Genomic DNA, 23,256 nt, shown 5'->3' with positions numbered 1-23,256 from the left:
TGGGTTGATTAACGCGTCAGTGCCCCATTGTGTGGTGGGTTTGGTTTGGTTTGGTTTGGTTTGGTTTGGTTTGGTTTGGTTTGGTTTGGTTTGGTTTGGTTTGGTTCGGTTCGGTTCAGGGGGTGGGGTTTGTTGGTTTTTCTCCCATGTTTGGTTTGGGATTTTTTCCCAGAGCAAGGCGATGCGCTGACACACTTAAAGGGCCTGGAAGAAGGATCCCCCAGCTGTGCCCGGGGCTCCAAGGCTGTTTCAGGAATTCGCTCCGTGCCCATCTGCCAGGTCCGTGCTGGGTCCATGCCGTCACGCAGCGGAAAACCTGATATGATACAGCAGTTTGTACCCATGTAATTCAGCGTGTCTCCTTCCTGTGGTCAACGTTTTGTTAGACATAAACGTCAGATTTTTAAAAACACTGTATAAAATCCTTTTCTAACTGTTGCACTCCGAAGGGAAATAGTACAGGCACAGATACTATACAATTTAGTGGTCCTGTTCAATTTCCAATTTATGCCTTAAATCAGCACTGAAGGAACTGCTTAGGAACACTCTCAGTGCTGCTCCCTTTTTATTCTTAGCTACAGAATAAAATTTTCAGCATTTTGGACCCATTTTTAGAGATTCAAGTATAAACAATTTGGGGTGACACCAAGCTTTCAGTACAGTAAAGCATCCAGACTTACTCCAGAGACAGTAACTCATTCAAACAACTTTTCTATATTAAGTTTCCTTCATATTAAATAAAGCCTTTTAAGAACACCTCCCCCCTTCCATACATTGATCTGAAATTATCTGGCTCAAGGAAAAGCCCATTGCTACAGCAGAATGCTAAAAATAAATGAATTTGGATTATTAGAAGTCAAGGCATGTCTTTTCCCTTCTTTCCTGTGTGCCATCCTCAGATAAAGCCAGTGTTACAAACAACTTCTAGCAAACTACAGAACAAAAACCTTTGAGCATATTAATCTACTCCCAAAGCACGAATATTCATGTTTAAAGAGGGAACAGAGATCCTGACTAATTTTTATGCTGGTTTCTAAAGCCAGACTCACGGCAGCGGCGTCCCCCAGTGCAGCTGGGAGCTCTGAGCTGCCCCTGAGGCACAGCCCCGAGCCTGGCACAGCAGCCGGGCACCAGCTCTGCTGCCAGCACGGGGACAGTGCAGGCACTCCGTGCATGCAGTGCCAGCTGCAGCTGCACTTTGGGTTACCTTCCAACTTCACCAAACATCAGATGTGCTTCACCTGCTGGCTGCAGCCCCAGCAGCATGGCCACGATTCATCCCTCCTGCTCCTCTCCCTCCCTCGCTGTTCTGTTTGCTCTGCAGGCCAGCAGTTCCCCAGTCTGCTTCTGTTCTGCCCCTACTGACCTTCCCTCTGGGCACCCTCACCACCCTTTGGCATCCTGACTGCTCCTCCTGTGGAACAGACACCTCATGACTTCGAGGACAGACTCAGGCAAGATTACTCTCTGTTCACATTTCATCCCCAGTGCTGAGCAAAGCTTGTGTCTGCTCTCATGGATGTCCTGAGCTCGTTCTGCTGTCCACAGGACCCACATGGAAGAATATTAATGTCAACCAGAGTAACTGCTGAAACCTTGCCAGAGCCTTTGTGAGCTACAGGCAGAGATCAGCCCCCTACAGCACACGTTTGCCCAGGACTGCCTGTGGGGTCCCTCTCCACTGTGATTTTTTGATGAGACAAACCAGGAGGATGCCAGAGAACACAGATTTGCCATCAACTTCACTGCAGGACAGAGAAGAAATTCCCCTTGCAGAGAGGCAGGTTAGAATTGATGGCCAGCATCCACAGTGTGCTCAGGAAGAAGATGGCCCTGCACAGCCCTGCAGGCACCAGTGCCCTGCTGCTGAGTGCTGCTGACACAGAGCAGCTGTGCTGGGGAGCAGCAGGAGCCAGGTGCATGGGCAAAGTGCTGAAGGGGTGCTGATATCAGAGTAACTACACAGACCTGCCCTGCAGCAGGAACACCTGGACAGCAGCAGGGATTATTGACCCACACACTGACACCTGCCAAAGCAAGCACTGAGCTTTTTTGGTTTGGTTGGGTTTTGTTTTGCTTTTTGAGACTCACCTGTCCCTAACTGTAGCAGATAAATAATAAACAGGTGAAATAGTCATGTGTGTTGTTGTTCCTTTTCAAAAATCAAAATATTAAAAGCACAGAGGTACGGGGGTTTCATTTAATGAATAGAGGAGGGAGATGAGTGCTGCCCATCCTGCCACATGCCATCCCTGGAGTCTGACACATCCAACCCCCAGGGTGTTATTGGGGTCTGGCTGGGAACACCATGGCCAGACCAAGGCATCCAGCTCACTCTCCACACCTACCTCCAGCAGCCCAGTTTCTCTCAAATTGCTCCCAGTTCATCTGCAGTGAGTGACAATGGGGTAACTGCCAACATTTTGGCTTTTTTTCTGCCATAAGCATAACTGAAGGAGCTCAACACAAAGGTGAATTCAACAAGTATCACAAGTATATGGCACAATTAAATAGAATTTTATTTTCAATAAATATACAATCTCCATCATACCAGACAATACGCTGTGGAAAAATAAAATGTACAGAAGCAACCAACAGGACAGCTTGACTGTAGCTAAGTTCACTTGGTGACCTGAAGAACTACCTGGGTAAACACACACAACACAGAAAGAGCCACTGCAGTCTGTGAGAGATTAAAATTGTGGTTTCTGGGTCTTCTTAACCGCCAAAGTCCCTGGAGCAGGTGTTTTTTTGCACAGCACATGTTTGAAAGGACGTGAGCTGGTTTTCCCAGTACAGATGCTATTGGAAATGTTTATTTTGCTATATCAGCACTGAATCTACTGCACACACAGACTGCTATCGAGACTGGCAGGTCACCACTGACAGGACAGGGGATCTGTCCCACGTGGGCACACAAACACACACACTAACAGCAGCTTAATTCTGTTAAAACTACTACAAGGACAAAACTGCAGTCAGAATCGATTTCACCACAGGTTCTACCATTTAAAAAAATATTCTAGCCTAATTACCACGTTCACCGACGAGAGCACACGGGTACTTATATCTCCGAGAGGATGAGCCATGGAATTGGACTGGAAGGACAGCAGAGGCAACTCCCAGCTCCTGCACCCACTCCGTGCTCGCCACGGCACGAGCTGCCCGGCCCCGGGGGCACAGCCGGGCCCAGTGGGGTCACCGAGGCCAGCACAGCCGGGTGCCAGCGCGAATCCAACGGAGCTGCCGCGGGGCGCGTGCGGGGTGTCAGGCGGGAGCTTCAGTGGTCGGCTCGGTTCTCATCTCGTCCGCCCGCCCTGCCCGGGGCACCCGGCTCAGGTCACCTCGAGGGAGGCGGGCGAGACGCGGTCGCAGTCCTCGCGGGAGCGCAGGCTGTGCCACTGCTCCACGGCCGTGCGGTGCGCGCTCAGCATGCGGCGCCAGTGGTTGGACTCGGGGGCGCCCGTCGAGTACTGCCCGATCACGATGCGGCCGATGAAGTCGTTGCTGCTCTTGACGTTGTGCCCGTACACTGGGGAGAGCAGAAACACACACAGGTCAAGGGAAAAGCACAGCCCTGCCCCAGGAAAACAAACACAGATGAACCCCCACAGCACGTGCCAGGTTGTGGTGGTGTTCACAGGACGAGAGATGAGAATCTTGACTCCATGTTTCAGAAGGCTGATTTATTATTTTATGATATATATTATATAAAAATATATATTATATATCATAATACATAATATTATATATTTATTTAATACACCATATATATTAAAATATATAATATTATTATATATTACAATATATAATATTATTATATATTACAATAATATTGTATATAAATATATATGATATATATAATATCATATATATTTATATACAATATTATTGTAATATATAATATTATAATATATTGTAATATATAAAAATATATTAAATAAATATATATTATATATAAATATATTAAATAAATATATATACATAAAATATATATTCTATATAATATCACATATATTGATGTATATGATATATATATCATAAATATATATTTATATATTATTATAGATTTATATAATACATAAATCTATAATATTATATAAATATATATTTATTATATATATTATATTAAAAGAAAATGATATATTAAAACCACACTAACAGAATAGCAGAAAGGATTTCACCAGAAGGGTAGCAAGAAATAGAAAGGAAAATGGAATGATGATAAAATCTTGTGACTGATCACGGAGTCCAAGACAGCTGGGCTGTGATTGGCCATCAATTAAAAACAACCACATGAGACCAATCAAAGATGCACCCGTTGCATTCCACAGCAGCAGATAATTATTGTTTACATTTCATTCCTGAGGCCTCTCAGCTTCTCAGGAGGAAAGATCCTAACAAAAGGATTTTTCATAAAATATGTCTGTGACACCAGGTGCCAGCATTTTTTGTATGGAACTCAGCATCTTAAAAATGTTAGAAACAGGAGTTTGGAAGGACTAAAATAAGCTGTACTACAGACTGAAATACAATTCAAATAAATGAGACACAAATCCACAGTTACCACAGTATTTACCATGAGTAGGTAAAGTAGATTCATAAAATGATTTGCGTTGGAAGGGACCTCAAAGATCATCCTATTCCAACCCCCCTGCTGTGGGCAGGGACACCTTTCACTGGAGCAGGCTGCTCAAAGTCCTGTCCAGCCTTGAAGGAAAATTACATCATATAAAGAAGTGCCAAAACTCTGCCTGGCCATCACAAAATCCCAAAAGCAGCCCAGCAGCCTGACCCTGGGGAAGTGCAGAAGCAGCATCTCAAAGTGCCCTCCTCCAAACACACTGCACAAAGCACTCCAGTGCTAACCCACAGCCTGCCCTGCTCCAGACAGGAATTACACAGGCCAGGCTGTCAGCAGGGTGTTTACACAGCAACATCTGGCATAATTATCACTGCAGCTACTTGTTAAACCTCCAGGAAAGCAGCTGAGGGGGAGACACCAGCCCAGCACCCTGTCCTTGGGATTAGCCCAGTCTGCTGGAAGGAAAGGCTGCAGACAGCAGCAAACCCTAATGATGGGCCTGATCCTGGGAGAGGCTGAGCCCTCCCACCAGACAGCAGCAAAAGCACTGCGTGTGCTGCAAACTGAAGCCCTGCCTCAGCTCATTAAAAAGTTGAAAGGAAGTCTTTGCAAGCTGAAGCCAGGATATCCACAGGCACTGCCTGGAATATCAACGATTTAAGAATCTCCTCAGGAAAGAGAGGGATTTTTAAGGACAAATGTCGACAGGAGCTCCAAATCCAGCTGGGCTGGTGCAGCCAGAGCATGTTCAGCCTGGCATGGAGCCCCTGCCAGCAGCACCAGCCCTGCAGGGCTGCTGGAAGCCAGCACTGGCAGCAAAACCAGCTCTGGGAGCCCCCATAGCATCACCCTGGTGTGAGCACACCCTCTCAGGCAGGCAGGACACTGAGCACAAGGCACTCAGCCCCACTCCAACCACACACCTTGGTCAGGGATGTGCATCTCCTGTTGTAACACACCCCCAAGGGACCAGCATCACTTTAACCTGCCCCTCTGCCATCTCCACACTCTGCCAGGCTGGCTCCTCACCCCTGCACCAGTCTGGGTCCACCTGCCAGTGCAGCCCTGAGATCAAGCAGTGCCAGGTTACAGCTCACTCCATCCCCTCTGACAGCTCTGACACACACAGTTTATGGGCAGAGATGCTTCTGCTCACCAAATTACCTGTGGATTTTTCAGGTGACAGCAAAACCTTCAAATGCCCAAGTAATTTGTTCAAATAATTGCTCTGAAAAATCTGCCCTGCAACTCAGAGCCCTGTAAGTCCATCTTCAAGTGACATTTAGAAATGATCTGGGGTTCACCACCCCAGCAGGAAGACTGAATCTCTTCTTCTGCCTGTCACCATCAGTTATCTGGGGCTGATGCCATCAGGACATGTTATCAAGTAAGTGCCTCTGTCAAGAGGCCAGGTTGGTGTTTTTTGCAAAGGCCACCTTCTGAGGACACAGTCAGGAATTCTAAGCCATCCATCTCCAACTAATACACAGCTTGTCTGGGTTATTAATGAGTTCTCCTACAAGGCAATGGATCACAGGTGTAGCTAGCAGGACTATACTAAATGTTTTGCTATGATTTATTAGCCTACAGAAATCAAATATTATGATAAAACCACGTAAAAAATCCCCCCAAACCAAAATTTTCAATAGGATGTTTTTCTTTTTTTTTTTTTTTTTTTTTTTTTTTTGGTGGCCTTTTTTGTTTGTTTTTGGTCTTGTTGTTGTTGGGTTTTTGGGGTTTTTTTTGGGTAAAATTAAGGATGATAAAGCCTAATCCTGGGAGACAGCACCAAGTAATTTAAACCAAGAAGCCTTACAGGCCATCAATTAATCACAGGATAAATTAACAGTGGAGAAGAAGCACCCCAGGCATACTGATTCTTCAAAAACACTCCATGCCAGGACTGTAAAACAAGCAGGTGTGCTAACTAAGGGCACCTGCCATTCTACTGTTGATCCAAGTACTTTGAATTCTTGTAATGCAACCTGCTAATCTCATTGTGTCAGGTAATTAGCATGCTGAGTCCTTTGGGGTATTACTGGGCTAATTATACAAGCATTGTTGCTTCTATCATTAAGTGATGTAGATAGCACAGAGACTCATTGCTGAGGAGCAGGGAAGGCATTTTGCAAGGCCAAATTCTCATTCACACACAGACCAAAAGAGGCTGCACTAGGCTGACCTCAGGTTTCCACACTCACAGCTTCACCACAGCAGCTTCCTCAGATGAGGAGAGGTCTTTGTGTGCCAAAAATTCAGCTCTACCCATCAGGTCAGAGCCTTTTAATTTCAAGGGCATGCCTTTCTGAGGCTAACTGCTGTATTCCCTGCTAAAGGGCCAGGATTTAGGATTTGCTGAGTCGAGGTGTGTGACTGAGCTGTGCTCCCTCATGTCTGAACATCCCCTGGCAGAGTCTGAAAGGAGCTCATAGTAAATTTCAGATTCAATCTGCCCCTGTCCACAGAAACAGTGACACCATGGAGCTGCTCAATAGCAGAAAATAGAGTAATTAACATTTGTGATTTTCAGACTGATCCAGACTCTGGTTATGAACTAGTAGATGCTGCTTTCCATTTAAGAAGCATATTTTCCTGACAGAAACTACACACCTGATCTCATGAGCTCTTTTTCCACCCTCACAGTAATTTACACAATAGCAACATCCATTTCTAGGCCAACATAGAGCAAAAAGCAATTAAAGAAGCAGAGGTCAAACCAATTCTTTCTGCAGCTGCTCTTCAGAAGGACACATTTGGAAACAGAAAGGCTTCTTAAAAAGACATTCTTTATAACAGAAATGCTGAAATACAGAAGCAAATCACCTTTACTTATATCCATTAAAAGAGTTGAATTGTTGAGGACAAGGTACATGATGTAAATAAAACATTTTCACGTTATGAACATATTGATGCAGAGTTCCTGAATGATCCATATCCCACTGATGGGGGCCTGGGTGCCACCGAACTGTTCCTTTGGGGTCAGGGCCCATGTTCCCCATTGGGCTCCTGCACAGGAGGGAAAGCTGAGCCCCCAGCCTGGCTGAGGGCACTGCACAGCCCAGAGCTGCTGCCCAGGGGATGCAGTGGGCATTGGAGCTCCAAATCTGCCTGAGCTTGCCCTTGTCTCCCACCAGCCTCAGTCACATGGAATCACTTTTGGCCAGTCGGCTGTTTTCACTGGGTAATTAAGCCATGAGCCTGCCTGGCTGGCATCAGCCCTGGCACCAGACCCAGCCAAAATGCCTCTCACCTTCCCTCTGCACGGAGAGCTGCACACAGAGCACTTGTGCAGAGCATGACTGCAAATCATCATCATCTGTGAGCCACCTGCAGCAGCAGGATTTAATCTGGTATTTCAGAAAACCATTCATCCTCTGACTGACCACATCAGCATCCTGGGAATGGCCAGGGAGGAGCATTAACTAAGAAAATTTCCTTAAGGTAACTACAAGGCTATCAGTATCATTTACAGGATGGGGACACGTCTGAGCCTTGCAGCTGGGGTCATGAAACATCTGCATCTCCTGCAAATGCTTTGCCAGGTGTGCCAAGCAGTTCCTCAGCAGTTCCTCAGCAATACTGAGCAATTCCTCAGCAGTTCTGGGCGTGCTGCTCTGCCCTGTATGGCCACACAGCGCCTCACTGCTGCCTGTCCCGCAGCACCAGCAGGGAATGTCAGCGTGGAGAGCTCCACACCAACAATTCACCCTTCTGCAGCCACCTGCACCATCACCTGCACTGCAGCTAAAACATGTAACTCAGAGAAAAACCAGCAAAAACGTGCCCAAGGCTGCACACAGGGAGCTGAGGGGCAGAGTCCCCCTGAGCACACGGATCTCATGGGACTGTGTGGTGTCTCTGGCAGAACCACATCCCTGCTGGCACTGACCCATCAGCACTTCAGCACTTCCCACTCAGCCTCAGCCCTTGGTGAGCTCTCACAAAGTGCCCCCTTCACACACCTGCCCATTCAGGCAGGCAGGAGCCAGTGCCCAGTGTCCAGCCCTTTCTGTGCCCAGCAGGGCCTCAGCCAGTGGGGCTGACCTGCCAGGTTAAGTAGGACTGAAAGCTGCTCCTGAACTGCTTGCCATCAATGTTCAAAGGCTGTTTAGCACAAAGAGGTGCTAGGAGGAGCAGCAGCAACTGGGCTAATGATCCACACTGAGAAGGTCACAGGCATGGCCCAAACCCTGCCCTTGCTCCTCCAGCATGGCCTGTCATATTTAGTAGAGAGGAGAGAAAAGCACGGGAGAAGATGCCGTGGTTTCCCATTTATCAGTTTAATCTCCACCAGGGTCTGATGAGCACATTAAACTCTTTCCAGCCTTCCCCTGCAGTGGCTGCACCTGCCCAGCTCCAGAGGGAGCCGGCACTGCTGGAGCTCATGGCCACACACAGACCCAGCTGCTGCCGCAGGGACAGTGCCACAGCAAGAGACCCTCTGGAAACCTCCCCCAGGAATCCTCTGGAAACCTCCCCCAGGAATCCTCTGGAAACCTCCTCTAGGGACAGGGAGCTCCTCCCTGCACATGCACCCCAAAGCAGGAGTGTGCCAGTCACAGCCTGCTCTCACACGGGGAAGGGAAATCCTGGAGCAGACACAGGGATCCAGGCTGCAGGGGAGCTGTGAATGCTCAAGTGTGTCCTGCAGAGCTCAAGGGCAGCGGGGATGACACCTCATGAAATTACCTCATCATTACACTGGAATAATGGGCTGGGATCATCTATTGCAACAGCCCAGAGCATACTGAAAAGGAGTGTCTGTGGCTGCCTTTTGCCACTTCTAATTCCCCTTTTTTGTAAAACTGCATCTTAATTCTCTGCACTGTGAGCCCAACAAAGATCCAACAAAGCACATTTACACACCTGACAACACCAGAGCCACACAGCGCCTGCAGACACAGGCAGGGACAGCCATGCAGGAGAGGCAGCCTCTGCCTGCACCATCCATCTCCTGAGGCAGCCACAGGCCAGGCACAGACATTCCATTTGCAGACACTGCTCTGCTGCCACAGCAGCTCCTGCCACCCAGACTTTTCTTCCTTTGATACACAGGCAGATTATGGCCCTACAAGGGGTTTGAACAATTCCTTTCACTGCAGTGTGAGCCAAACAAGATGAAGGGCTGAGGGCAGCAGAGCCATGGCACTGCTTAAATGAAGAGGCTTGGCAAAAGGAGCAAGCACCTATCATCAGCCTGGAGAGAGGAGGGCTTGCTCCCTTCCTTAGGAGAAAAAGATTATCAAAAGATTCCAGAGAGCTCCAGGACAGGCAGTTGCTGCCACATCAGATGCAGTACACTTATTAACTAAGTCAGGAGACTTGATGAATCTAATTTTGCCTCCTAAGCAAGCAACAGATCGGGTCAGGAAGGGTCAGCATCTTGTTGCTCTCACCCTGATTAATGGCATTTCACTCCTCCTTGTTAAAGCAGTCAGTCTGCTGCAAAAAGCCAAACTCACCCCAGAGCATCTTCTTCCCTGAGTGCCCCCAGACAGGACTGTGCCTGCAGGACCCCACCCAGCATCTCTGCCTGCCCCTCTGCTGTCCCCTGCTCCAGCAGCACCTCCATGGAGCCCAGCAAGGACAGAGGGACTGAAATGCAGAGGGTGGGGCCCCTTCTCCTCCCAAAGGGGATTTGGACATGTGGAAATGCACAAAGAGATGCTGTAAAGGGGCTCTGCTGGGCCTCAGGGGTCTCCCCTGCCCTGCATCTCCCCAAACCCCTGCCAGGAGCTTGTGGGGCCACCAGAGCTGCAGCAAGGCCTGGGGGCAGGAGGCACCAGCCAGGAGCTCCCTGCCCTCCCCAGACCTGGGCAAGGACCATATGGTGGCTGCTGCATGAATGGATGGAGTGTTTTATAACACCACACACAAAGGGCAAATTCTGATCTAAATTAAACAGGTATAAATCCCAGAAAACACAGTGCTGACATCAGTGTTTTTTTCCATTTTTTCTCCTTTGGCTAAGATAGGATTACACAGGTTTAGTCAGGGATTACATTTTGCTTCTGAGCTCTAGATATGGGAAATATACAGACAGTCCAATACTTGCAAAAGACATAGCTAATAGATGACAAGAAACAATTTTCTAGCAGTGAGTTGTCTAATTATCCTTCCATCTAAGAGATGTTATGATAGTATTTCAAAAGAGAAACCAAATCCTCTTCCTGCATTCCTGCATGGGAAAAAAACAGCTTAATTTGGCTCATATATTAGAGATTTCCTCCCTATATCTGTGTGCAAAAGACAAAATGCCTGAATGATTGTTGGGTTCTCATGTGGGAAAGCAAAAACAAGAGGAGAAAGGAGAGATGGGCAGGTCAAACTGCAGATGTGTGGTGACTCCAGACATGGTGGTTTGCATCCCTGGAGGAGATGATGCTGGCATCTCCAGGTCACACTTCCACATAGCCAGGGAAATCTGAATTCAGATACATTCCTGGAGAAGCCTCAGGACAAAAACCTTATAAACTTTCAACCTGCTCAGCTGATTGGGACATTTGGAAATCAGTCTGTTAATTAAGAAAACACCACTGAAAAGCCCCACTAGCTCTGCATCCTGCTGAAACAGGCAGCATTGCTTCACAGAGAAAACATTTCAGTGAAAGCACCCAATACCCAGAACTGCATCATTATCAATACACACCAAGAGTTACTTTTTCTTCCCCTTTCAAAATACAAATTTCATTAAATGGTCCCCATATTTTCCTAAAGGCCAGCTGCAAATGAGCCAACAGAGGAACCAGGTATATTGCTAGTGAACAGCAACCTGTTATTTTAATTAACTGAAAGTTAATTAGAGCCCTGGAATAAAGCATTAAAGTTGTGCAGGGGTCTGAAGACACACATTGCAGCACTTGGAGCACAGAGGGGCCTGACAGCATTGCCAGGGCTCCTCTGCTGCAGCCACTGAAACCACAGGTACAGCTCTGCAGAGTCTCCACACTCTCAGGAACAAAAATACTAAAAAAAAATAAATAAAATGGGAAAATGGGTCCTAAATATTTACAGAAAACAGAGACATTGCCAGTTTTTAAAACATTGAACAGTGAGGAGTATCAGCAAATCCTAGCAGAAGACAGAGTGCCCATGAGCTGCACCCCCAGGCAGCAGTGACTGTGAAGATGTCACCAGTGCAGGTCACACATTTTGGGTCAATCCCTCCACCAACAAGCACTCCCTGCCCAGCCTGCTTCCCTCTGTCCCAGGCAGAGCATCCTGCCCTGCTGGAGCCACGGCTCCCTTCCAGACAGGGATGGAGCAGCAGGGTCAGCCCCACTGCTGCTCTCCCTCAGCCCCAGGGCTGTCCCAGCCCAGCTGCCCTTCCAGCCAGGCCAGAAGGAAAAGCAGATTTTCCCTCTACAGTTGCATGGAGATGATCTACCCAGAGCATGGAGATGATTTCTCCCTCTTTGGGGACTCTGCCTGTGTAACAAACCCCAGAGATCCTGCCATGCAAACATTCCAACAGCTCATTTAAATGGAGAAAGACACACAGCCACCACGAGGACCTGGGGGAGACAAACATCCCCTCCCTGTGAGTGCTGAAGGTTGTTTTTTTTTTTTTATGGTAAGTGATGAGAAGATGCTGAGGAGTCACTGAGACACAGTTTGCCCTGGAGTGCTGCTGGTTTTTATTGGGCCATCTGGGCTTTACTGCAGTGCAAACAGCATTGCTGATGATTGCTATTAACAACATTATAATCATTAACAAAATACTACAGGGCTCAGGTTTCAGCTCTGCCTTCCTGCTGCACAGCCCCAGCTTTCTGACAGACTGAGATTGACTGCACAGCCCCAAATCCCTCAGTGGGGAGAGCACAGGGCCTGTGGGTGCCCATCCAGCCCTCCCAGCACACAGGCTGCACTTGCATCTCAAATACTTTTTTCTTCATGGAATTGATCTTGGCAGCAGCTGCCAGTGCTGCTGTCAGGGTCAAACTCCACCTTCCCCCTGCCATCAGACACAGCAACACCTTTGCTCGCAGGTTTGCTCTCATGTCTAGAACACCCCACCTTTCAGAGCCTGCCCTATTTCCCTGCAGGAGGTGACCATGACTTGCCTGCACTCAGGCAGGAGATGGGGGATTTGTGTCAGGTTGCCAAAAAACCCCCAGAAAGTGCAAAAATGAACCACCCAAAAGAGTGCATTTCTGTTACAACATGTAAATGGCTGCTCATTACCTAGACAACCTGTTTGATGAAGTAAATGAAAATCAAACATCCTCTCCACCAGCTGTTGCCTCACTCTTTTTTCTTTTTTTTTTTTTTTTTTTGGTCAGCTCATCAGACTTGTTATAAGTACAGTGGCTTTCCTGGTTTCACCCTCTTTGGGGAGGAGCTGTGACAGACAACACTTGCAGTAGCAATCCTGGCCCTGGATGCTTTTCCTGGAGAAAACATTTCCACCAGAGCTGATCCCACCTCCTTTTGGGCACTGGCCTGGGACTGTGGGTCAGTGACAGCCCCAGCAGCATCTGAGGAAGGAGCAGAGGGAAGGCAGAGCTGGGACAGGGTGTCCTGCACTAGGGTGGAAGGAGAAGCATTTTCGTCTGTAAATACCAATAATTGACAATACTGAATCCTTGTGTGCCTGAAGAGGAGGAGGAAAGGCCAAAGATCCAGCCCAACCAGTCCTGGCTAACACAGAGCTGTGCCTGGGCACATCATCTTGGAGCCCCAGAGCCCTCTCCAAACCCAGCTGTGCTTCAGCTCTGAGCCTGGTGTGGAGTCCAGCCCTGCAGAGCACCTCCAGGAGAGCAGGGATGGTGCTTTACCATCTGTCTGCACTCACAACCCTTGGTAACTCACAGCAAAGGGTGGAGAAACCCACACCAGAGTGCACTGAACAGAGACGGCTGGATCCAAGATGCACAGGAGAAAAACACACAGGGGGGAAAACAAAATTCATCTCACTTAGTGTGGATGGGGCCTTGCTGTGCAGTGTCCAGGAGCCCCAGCTGATGGGAACTGGCACAGCTCCAGGGCTTTCCATGAAGCCAAGCCAATGTAAAGACAGCTGGAAACTGGGTCCAAAACACAAAGCCACAATAAAGGTTCCTTTAAATTATTGAAGACATGCTCACTTCTGGCTCCCATGGCTGCTTTTACAGCTCTCTCTTCTCTCCATTCAAAGCATCATCACCCACCCTTCAAGCAGGATTATTTTGCTTTTCAATTGGACTTTGACTCAACAGCAAATTTAATTAACTGACCTAATGGACTAGAAGAGAAAAGAAATAAGAAACAATTCCAAACAAAACACACAACAGAAAGAACCATCACTGCAGCAAAAAAGAACCCCAAAGCACCTAAGTTAAAAAAGCAAAACAAAACTACACCCCTGCTATGCAGAGATGCAAAAGAGAGATCTCACATTGCAAGATACCCATCCTGCCAAACATTTGTTCCTGATTATCTTTTAACAGAGGATCCCAAAGCCCTTGACGAGCCCTTAAGCTGAATAATACTGTGAGGTGCCAAGAGGGAGCTCTGTGGGGAACACCACAACCCCAGACCTTCAGAAACTCATGTCAGCAGAACCCACAGATGCACACAGCAATAAACTGGGGACACAGCCCCAGCACCATCAGGAGTCACTCTGTCACTGGGACGGACACTGAACGTGGCTCAGCATCCTCACCACCACCACCACGTCCCCTGATCAGAGATCCCTGTGGCAGACAGTGCAGGCACTGACCCAGCAGAGGGCTGTACACACAGAAACACAACCAGCACCCCTGGCTCCAGCTCTGCTGGCCACACCAACCCCACACTCACACCTGAGTGTCCTGGGCACAGCAGAAGCCCCAGCCCAGGCAGCGCCATGCCCACCCTGCCCCTCACCCCTCACTGCTTTGGGGGTGTTCACAGGGGTCTCAGGATGAAGGAAGAGAATCCTGACTCCATGTTTCAGAAGGCTGATTTATTACTTTATGATATATGCTATATTAAAAGAAAATGATATATTAAAACTTACTAAAAGAATAGAAGAAAGGATTTCATCAGAAGGCTTGCAAGGAATAGAAAGGAATGATAATAAAATCTTGTGGCTGCTCACAGCCCTGACACAGGTGGCTGTCATTGGTCATCAGGTAAAAACAATTTCATGTGCTGGGTAAACAATTCTCCAAACCACATTCCAAAGCAGCAAAACATGGAGAAGCTGAAGCTTCTCAGGAGAAAAAGATCCTAGCAGAAGGAATTTTCATAAAATATGTCTGTGACACACTGGTCCTCCCAAAGCTCTGCACATTCCTTCCCAGCTGTGGAGCTGCTGGAGATATTTCTGGCCCGGGATTATTTATTGCAAACTCACAGCAAGCAGTATGTCACTCAGAAAATGAAGCCCCCCTCAGAGGCTCAGTGCTGTGTGGCACAGGGTGATGAATCAGCCAGGTTCCCATTGGCTCCCTGGGAATACTCCCCTCTGCACAGGGAAAAACACCCATCAATCCTGGCTCCATGCACTGTGCTGGGCAGCGCTGCTCCCCTCGCCCTCCAAGGGCACTGCCCTGCTCTCTCTGCCTCTTCTGCTGCCAGCAGCAAAGGGGAAAGCACAGGGAGTGACTCAGGCCTGTCACAGCAGCACCTGACGGGAGCTCCAGGAGCAAACCCATCCCTGCACATGCAAGGTGCAGCCAGGCTGACATGCATGCCAAGCAGTGATTAATTACTGGTGTTCTGCTGAGGAAATTTCTGAGTATGAAGGGCAACATTTAAGCTGCTAATCAGCATCACTTTTTGTTCCAACATGTTTGAAAACAAATTAATGGGTTGGAATAAGGCTCCTTGAACCAGCTTTGACACCTGTATCTTCCATGTGAAAAGTAAAATTAAAAAATGCTTCAAAATACATCCTTTCAGAGGCAGATTGTTTTCAGCAAAAGAAATGATGGGAAGTTGTCAGAAGAAGTGTTTGTGCAGCATGAGAGCCCAGTGTGGTAGGAGAGTGTGGGCCCCCCCAGCCAGTCCCTCTGAGCCTGCTCCTGGTGGTGCCTGAGCTCCAAAGGGGGAGCAGCCATGGCATGGGAGGGACCCCCACCCTTCAGAGGGGTCCCTGCAGCCCTGCTCAAGGCTTTCAGGGTGGGGAAGGGCAGAGACTGCCACCAGCCCCAGCAGGACCCTGGCCTGGGACAGCAGCCCTGTGCTCTGCCGCTCCTGCCTGCCTTCATGCCTTGAGAACAAATACAGGAGACACAGAAACTGCTTCAAAATAGAAATTCCTATCCCAGCCAGCACCTCCAGTGCTGACAGAGCTGAGGTCAGCTCTGAGCCTGCCCGTGGCCCCAGGCTCTGTACCTGGGTCCATCTCAGCTGTGCCAGCCCTTCAGAAACAAAGGCACCAGCAAGGCCTGCTCACAGAACAGCTGAGGCCACTGTGGAACACCTGTGGGTGCCCCCTCTCACCAGCAAACCACAGCAAGAACCAGAAGTTATTTTGCCAGTGCTTGGGCTCTGTGACTGTTCACTGCTGTCCTCTCATTCTGTTCAGGTTTCACTCTGTGCCCAGGCTGGGTGCCCTGAGAAGGGCAATTAATTAATGCTCCTCCTCTTCCTCTGCCCATTTCCAGTCTAGCACAGGCTGGCAGTGCTGGCACAGCTTCTGCAGAGCACAGAGTGCCCCTTAACCTCCCAGGGTGGGACAGGCAGAGCCCTGCACACCCACAGCTGCTGCCAGCAGCACCACACTGACCTGTGAACACCAGGCTGGCATTCTCCAGCTCCTCCTGTGGGACCTTGAAGCTGAAGGACTCGTTGTAGAAGGGATCTATTGTGCCCCGCATGCAGGAGGTCTTCTTGGTTTTTGTTAACTTCAATCCGTGAACAAGCTGGATTTTCACAAAGGGATCTGGCAAAGAGCACAAAGCACAGGCCCTGTGTTATGGGATCATGAGTCAGCAGCACCGCTCACCACAGGGATGGACTGAGCTGGGAAATGGCCTTTGGAAAGGGCTGGGACTTGTGCTGCTCCCAGAGACTGCAGTGGGCACAAAACCAGGCAGCCAGATTAAAAACAGTCCCTGCCAAAACCACAGCTAATGTCAGCCTTGACAGGCTGCTCTTTTTGGGAAATGCCAAGATTCTGGCAGCAGCAGAGGCTGGGGCAGGAATGTGGGGAGACCACCTGAGCACAGAGGCACCAAGCAGCTCCAGGCAGAGTGGCCAGGGCCAGCAGGGAACAGGGGCTGCCTCTCACAGCACAGCCCAAAGGGACCAAAATTCCATCAGGGAGCAGTGCCCAGGGGCTGCCTCTCACAGCACAGGGAGACCAAAGCTCTTGGCTCCTCACCTCTGCCTTTACTTTAAATTTGGCAAGCCCTCCACTGTACCCCAGAGTAAGTGTTCAAATACTTTCATTATTGTTGTCTATACACACAAGAGGGACTCAGAATCCAGAGCCTTGTATAAACAGGAACTGAGCATCAAATCCCCCTGGGTCCCCCACAAACTGCAGCCTCACTGCTCTGCTTTAGAGGCACATATAATCTGAGCATGAGTAATGTGAGAAATGCACTGCCCTTTACCTGAACCTTGGCTCATGTCTGTCTGAAGCAGCTGTTTTGCTCTGATGATGTCCACGTTCAGCCTTCCTGCACTGGGTAGGTAGTTCAGTGACAACAGCAGCTCTCCCAGCTCCACTTCATTCTGCAGGGAAAAGAGAATGTGAAGATTTAGAACACAGCTCAGAGGAGAAGAGAAGAGAGAGAAATTAAATAAATCCCATTTGTCTAAGTGCCTGAAAAATGAATTTTAGTCACGCTCTGAACTGCAACCAGGAACCATCTGTTGGTACCTTGAGCTAAGTGGAAACAAGAAAGGAACTATCCCCAAAAGGAGATGTTTCTCCAGTCACAAATCCTTCACCAGCTCCCCAGCAGCCAGGCAAAAAAGAGAGAGGGGCACAGGGTCAGTAGCTTCCACCTGCTCCATTTTTAATGGCTCCAGGCAGTTCTGATCTTACCAAGGTGACTGTTGTTCTGCCATCATTCCTTTGCCTTTTCCTTAACGATGCTTAAAACTAGTAAAGAGCTGGAGAGCCCACATCACTGCTCCTCAGGTGTGAGGGTTTGAAATAACCTCTGCCCCCTGCCATGGCTCTGAGAGGCTCCTACTGCTGGATGCAGAATGCCCACACTGAAACACTCTGGAGGCTGGAACACAGCAGGCAGGGATTGATCCAACTGCCCAGTGCCAGGGCCATGCACGAGTGCAGAGCTGGTGCTCCATCCCAAACAGTCCAGAACCAAGCCAGGTCAGGTGTCAGAGCCCATCCCTAGAGGAAAAGGAGCTGCAGTGGTTTGCAATCATAACAAAAGGATTAAATGTCTTCACTGATGCCCCAAATATGAGATTACAGAAACCAGAGACTATGGGTAGACAGTAAAGTAAAAGGTTCTCAGAACAGCCACAGCCTGAACTGACCCACAGAACCAGGATCATTGTGTGGGCCAGCACAGAGGCACAGCCCCTGGCACAGACATCAGTGCCTCAGGGAAACTGAGGTTGGGAAACCCAGCCAGGAAAAGCATCTGGTTCCTTAACTCAAATTCCTTTTGTTACAGCAGCTTGTGGGTCACACTGTGACTCTACAGCACCCACACTCACATTTACCACATGCATTTTCTTTTGTTGCTGCATTATTCCTGCCTCACCCAGAAGGAACCTCTCCTCCCTCAAGCTGGGCCAGTTCCCACATCACAGTGCTGGCCAATATGTGATGTTTTAAGTTCTTTCCATCAAAAAGCCACTCTCCAACACACACACAGGACTCACATAGCCACACACACCCTGGGGTGGCACAGCACAAGGATCCCAGAGTCTCACTTCCCAGGTGGTTTAAACACCATCCAATTGATGTAAACTACCCTCTCTCATTTGATTTTGCCCAAAAATGCTCCTCTCAGGTCTGTGGCTGGAACAGCCTGCAGACATGCTTATCATCAAGAACAGCCAGTGACTTTTAATCCTATTACCAGGACAGGATGGAAGCACCACAGTGCCCACAACACCACCCTCAGCAGGAGCCACACGAGGCAGCCCTCCACCCCAGCTCATCTTTTATAACACATAAACCACATTATCAGACCCAGTCCTGCTTGCATTCACTGCTGGTCAGGTTCCATTCAGGCTTAAATTCCTGGAAATTCAGGTGCATTTGGAAGTGCAAATGAGGAAACTGCTCGGTGATTTTATCACCTGCCGGGGAGAGACAAACAGCTCCAGCTGCAAATACCAAACTGCTGGCACAGCCAGGGGGCAGGCTGGCATGGGGCAGTGGTGGAGCCCTTTCCAGGCACCTCAGGCTTAGAGTGCTGAAAATCTGCATTAAGATTCAGGATAATTACTTATGGAGCTGTCCATTGATGGAACCTGTTGACCTTATCCAAGAGCTGCAGGCGTTTCCCTGGGCCAGAGAGGAGCCATGAAGCTCAGCAAGGGAAGGCAGAGCTCCCTGCTTCCAATTAATTTGCATTTCTGATCCATTTATTAAAAAAAAAAAAAAAAAAAAAAAGCCTGATGATGTACACTGACAGTGCCAGGCTGGATCTGTAACACCCATTTGGGCACTGGCAGCAGAACCATGTCCCATCACCCTGCAGAGACGATGGAAGGAGCCCCTCAGTGCAACCATCACAGTGTAACCAACCCACCCAGCCTTCCACAGGACCTAATTTTCTGTAGGACCTGACCTAACAGGGATTTCTAGAAAAATCCTTTTGGCTATCTAGGCTTAAAATTGAATAAGGAGAGATACAAAATGCTAGATTCTGTGATCCACCAAAGGCAGCAGGCAGACTATGAGCTTCAATCAGGCTCAGATCAAGCCTGATCTCACCAATCTCAACAGCACCTTCTGATGCTCTCCAGGAGTGCCCACATTTGTGTTAATTATTTTGAGGGGAGGAACACAGAGCCCCTGCCCAAAGGCCAGGGCAGGATGGGGGAGCTCAGAGCCAGCAGGGAGGAGCAGCAGCACCAGAAGGGGGTCTCCAAATGGGGGTCTCCAAAAGGGGGCCCAGATCACAGAGATCTCTCCTCGCCAGGCAGGTGACTCAGCCTTTCCCAGGCTCTCAGTGCCAGCAGCCAATGCCTCTGCTGGTATAAATGCATTTCTTCCAGCCCAGCCACAGGATCTGGGAAAGGTGCTCCAAACGCTGCCCTGTGCTGGCAGTGAGGGATGTCAGCCACAGGAGAAGGAATCCGTGGCTGCTGTCACCAAGGCTGGCACTGTCCCTGCCCTGCCCCATGCTCAGTCACTGCTGAGATCAGTGACCGAGCAGACAATTCCCAGGTGCCCCAAGGAGCAGGGGGTACAGGGAGGCACAGGCAGGAGGTTCCAGCTCCCTGAGCCTTTCCCAACAATGCCACGGCTCCCTTTGGTGCTGTGACAACCTTGTCACCCAGGCTGGGAACACTGGGCAATCATCCATCACAGTGACCTAACTCCAGCCCATGCTCAGGGACACCCGTGGGGAACAGAACAAACATCACCATCCTGTTCTGCCCCACTGGAGCATCCCCAGAGCTCCAGCAGGGGCTGAGCTAAGGATGGATCCATGCACAAGAGCTGCCATGGGCACAGCGCTCACCCCAGGGCAAGGAAGTGCCTGCATTTTGTGTTTCCCAGGTCTGTCCATCAGGAAACTACAGAGTGTTGGCTTTGCCTTGGGTGTTTTGCCGTGCAGAGGAGCCCCTCTCTGCTAAGGCATCATTCCAGCTGCCATTATTATGTTGATGACGAGCAGTTCGTGCCGAGCTCCCAGATGACCCTGGAAAAGCAATTTCCTGTTTGATGAGATGCGGGAGTGACACCGAGTCTGGGATGTCTGAGGCTCTCCTGAAGCTCTGATTAACATTTCACTCCTGGCTGTATTACTCTGCCAGGTTGGATTTGCAGCCTCGGGCTCGCCTGTGATCCAGAACCTTCCCCAGTTACTGCCTGGGCTGAACCCAGAAGTTTTGAACCAGAATCTTTTCTGTCATCTCTGAAACACAAAGAGGCTCCCCCAAAGGAAGATGAGCTTTTAATTAATGCACATCTTGTTTGACCAGGTAATTCCTTCCTCACAGCCCCCCAGACTGTTCTTTGTGCATTGTTACAACATCAGCAAAATTCTGCAGCTGAAACCCTTCCCAACAGGAGCAGAGCACATTGCATCAGCACTGACACCCATGCACTGCTCCTAATGAAGTTTCAGATTGATTTTCCTCCTCAAGGTGCTCTGTGTTGGTACCTCCAGGCACATTAGGAAACTGATGGTTTAGAACAGTTTGCTTTAACAGGTTTTCTACAGCATCCTGTGTCACAGCCATTGCTTGGGGAAGGTTGAGCTATTAAGGACCAGAACCTGAGAAAAAAAAATATACTTACCAATGAATAAGAGCAGTGTTTCCTACATAACTGGCACCAACTGGATGTAGGATGAAGAGAGTCACAAAACCCCTTCTAAAGCCAAATTGTCTTTGCCATGAGAAAGCTTCTATTGTGCAAAAAGCTTTGGGAAGAAGATATCCCATGGAGAGGTCCTGCTCCTGGACCCCACCAGCCTCTCCTCTCTGTTCCTCCTCCACAAACACACCTCCAGCAGCCCAGCTCTCTGCAGCAAGGGCAAGGTGTGAACAGCACTGAGGGGAAGGGTGAGGTGACCAGGAATACAGATAAGGATAAAGGGAGAACAGTCAGGAAGAAAAATTTTTCAATGCTGGAGCTTTACAGACTCAAAAAGGAAAGGTGGGAAAAAAGTTCCATTTCCACTGAAATTGAACTAAGGAAAAAACAAACATACAGAGTGAAATAAAAGAAGATAGAAAAACACAAGCCAAAATATGAAAATAAACCACAGGTTAAAAGCTAAAAATGTTGTTATCATGATGGACAAGCATCCATCACAGTGACCTAACTCCAGTGACCTGCAGGGTGGGGGTGTCCTGCCCAGCTTTGCCCAGGGCATCTCCTCCACTGGCCACAGGAAAACTTCCAGGGTGATTTCACCATCCAGCTGATGAGCAAACATGGCCCCATGGAACCACCTTGTACCATCCTGAACATCACAACTGACAGGTCATTCCAGTGCACTCATAGTATGAAGTTAAATAAGCAAGTCCAACACACACTCTCTCTACTACCAAAACGGCTTAATTTGAGGGAAGAAGGAACTTCATGCTATTTTCCTACCATAACTAGGCTTTTTTTTTTTTTTTTCCTTTTGCAGAATGATCTCCAAGCTCTCATTACTGCTGGTCTAAAACATTTATTCCTGCCCACTCAAATCTGCCAAAAGAGAAGTGAATCATATGTCAATAAAACTTGGGGTCCTGAACATGTGCTTCAGAATTCGTTTCAGCGGCGAAAAACACGAATGTGAGCCCAGCTCAGCGAGGCCTGCCAACTTCATTCATGGCAATTAAGCAAAGCCACACATGTTTCAGGGGATATTTAAGGAGTGCAGAGTGTTCCTATGGGGACTGGACTCAAGAGCCTTTCCATGAGCAGCTACAGCGTTTTAGAAAAGCAATAATTACCCTGCAAGGGAAAACTACCAAGGATAAAGGATTTGGCAATACCTGCACTGACATTTTCCACAAGAAGTCCTTCTGCTGAGCTGCTGGCTCTGATGATGCATCAGGCAGCAGCTCCCTGTGCCTCCACTTTGGGCTCAATCCCCTTTTGTATTTGGGTTGCCCCCAGACAAAGGGAGGAATGATGAATCTGGCGCCATGTTCTCAGAAGGCTAATTTAATATTTTATGATGCTATGTTACATTAAAGATTGCTATACTAAACTATACTAAAGAATACAGAAAGGATACTTAGAGAACACTAAAAAGATAATAATGAAAACTTGTTACTCTCTCCAGAGTCCCGACAATGAGTTTGGCACTCATTGGCCATTGAGTCAAAAGAATTCACACCAGAATCCAATGAAACAATCTCCAAACACATTCTACACATGAGCAAAACACAGGAGAAGCAGATGAGATAATAGTTGTTTCCCTTTTCTCTGAGGCTTCTCAGCTTCCCAGAAGAAAAATCCTGGGCAAAGGGATTTTTCAGAGAACGCCACAATCCCCCTAAACACCGAACGCAGACCCAAGCTCAGAAGGTGTTTCTGTGCAGGCACAGCCTCCTGCCCAGGGCCTGGCACCAGCAGTCTGTAGCTCTGGCTCCTCAGGCTGAGGGGACAGCTCAGCTCAGCTGTGCTCAGGCTCTCTGGGCACCCACTGCAGGACAGCGCTGCTCAGCACCTCCTCACTCCAAGGAAATGCTCTGCTTGTCACTCACTGCAGCTCCTTGAGCTGGTGATGAAAATACTTCTCCAACAGTGAGGAGCTCTACATCCCATCCACAAGCCTCAGGAGCTGATCTTGCTGCAGCTCCCAGAGGAGCCAACAGAGTTGTTGGCTGCAGAGCTGGACCATGCCCACCTGGGAGAAGCTCACTGTCCCTGCTGACACTGCACGCACCACAAGATTCCTGGCCTTCCCCAGCTCTGCAGCTCACAGGTGCTGGCACAGCCCTGTGCTAAGGCAGGCTCCAGCTCAGTGTGATGGTGGGACAAGGACCTGGCACCTGCCTTTATCAGCACACTCTGTGTCCATGGCTCCCAGGTGGAGACAGCAAGCGCAAAGCAGGTGCTCATCTTAGCTTGTGTCACTCGGCCACTT

At 48.8% G+C, this 23,256-nt stretch overlaps 1 protein-coding gene across 1 annotated transcript in view; it reads right to left on the bottom strand.

Annotated features, from left to right (window-relative positions):
* Positions 1-2,496: 2,496 nt before the first annotated feature.
* The window catches only part of SYT17 (synaptotagmin 17), a 34,674-nt gene continuing 13,914 nt past the window's right edge, over positions 2,497-23,256 (bottom strand). Inside the window, exons 6-8 of the mRNA XM_063171934.1 lie at positions 17,116-17,236; positions 16,284-16,439; positions 2,497-3,532 (exon numbers count right to left, since the gene is read on the bottom strand). Of these exons, the coding sequence (XP_063028004.1) occupies positions 3,336-3,532; positions 16,284-16,439; positions 17,116-17,236 (474 nt within the window). The 3' untranslated portion in view covers positions 2,497-3,335. The remainder of the gene's footprint in view (positions 3,533-16,283; positions 16,440-17,115; positions 17,237-23,256) is intronic.

The sequence above is a fragment of the Melospiza melodia genome, chromosome 18 (genome assembly GCF_035770615.1).
Source record: "Melospiza melodia melodia isolate bMelMel2 chromosome 18, bMelMel2.pri, whole genome shotgun sequence".
NCBI lineage: Eukaryota > Metazoa > Chordata > Aves > Passeriformes > Passerellidae > Melospiza > Melospiza melodia.
The sequence above is the reverse complement of the archived record's forward strand: the minus strand, read 5'-3'. Positions and strand labels throughout refer to the sequence as shown.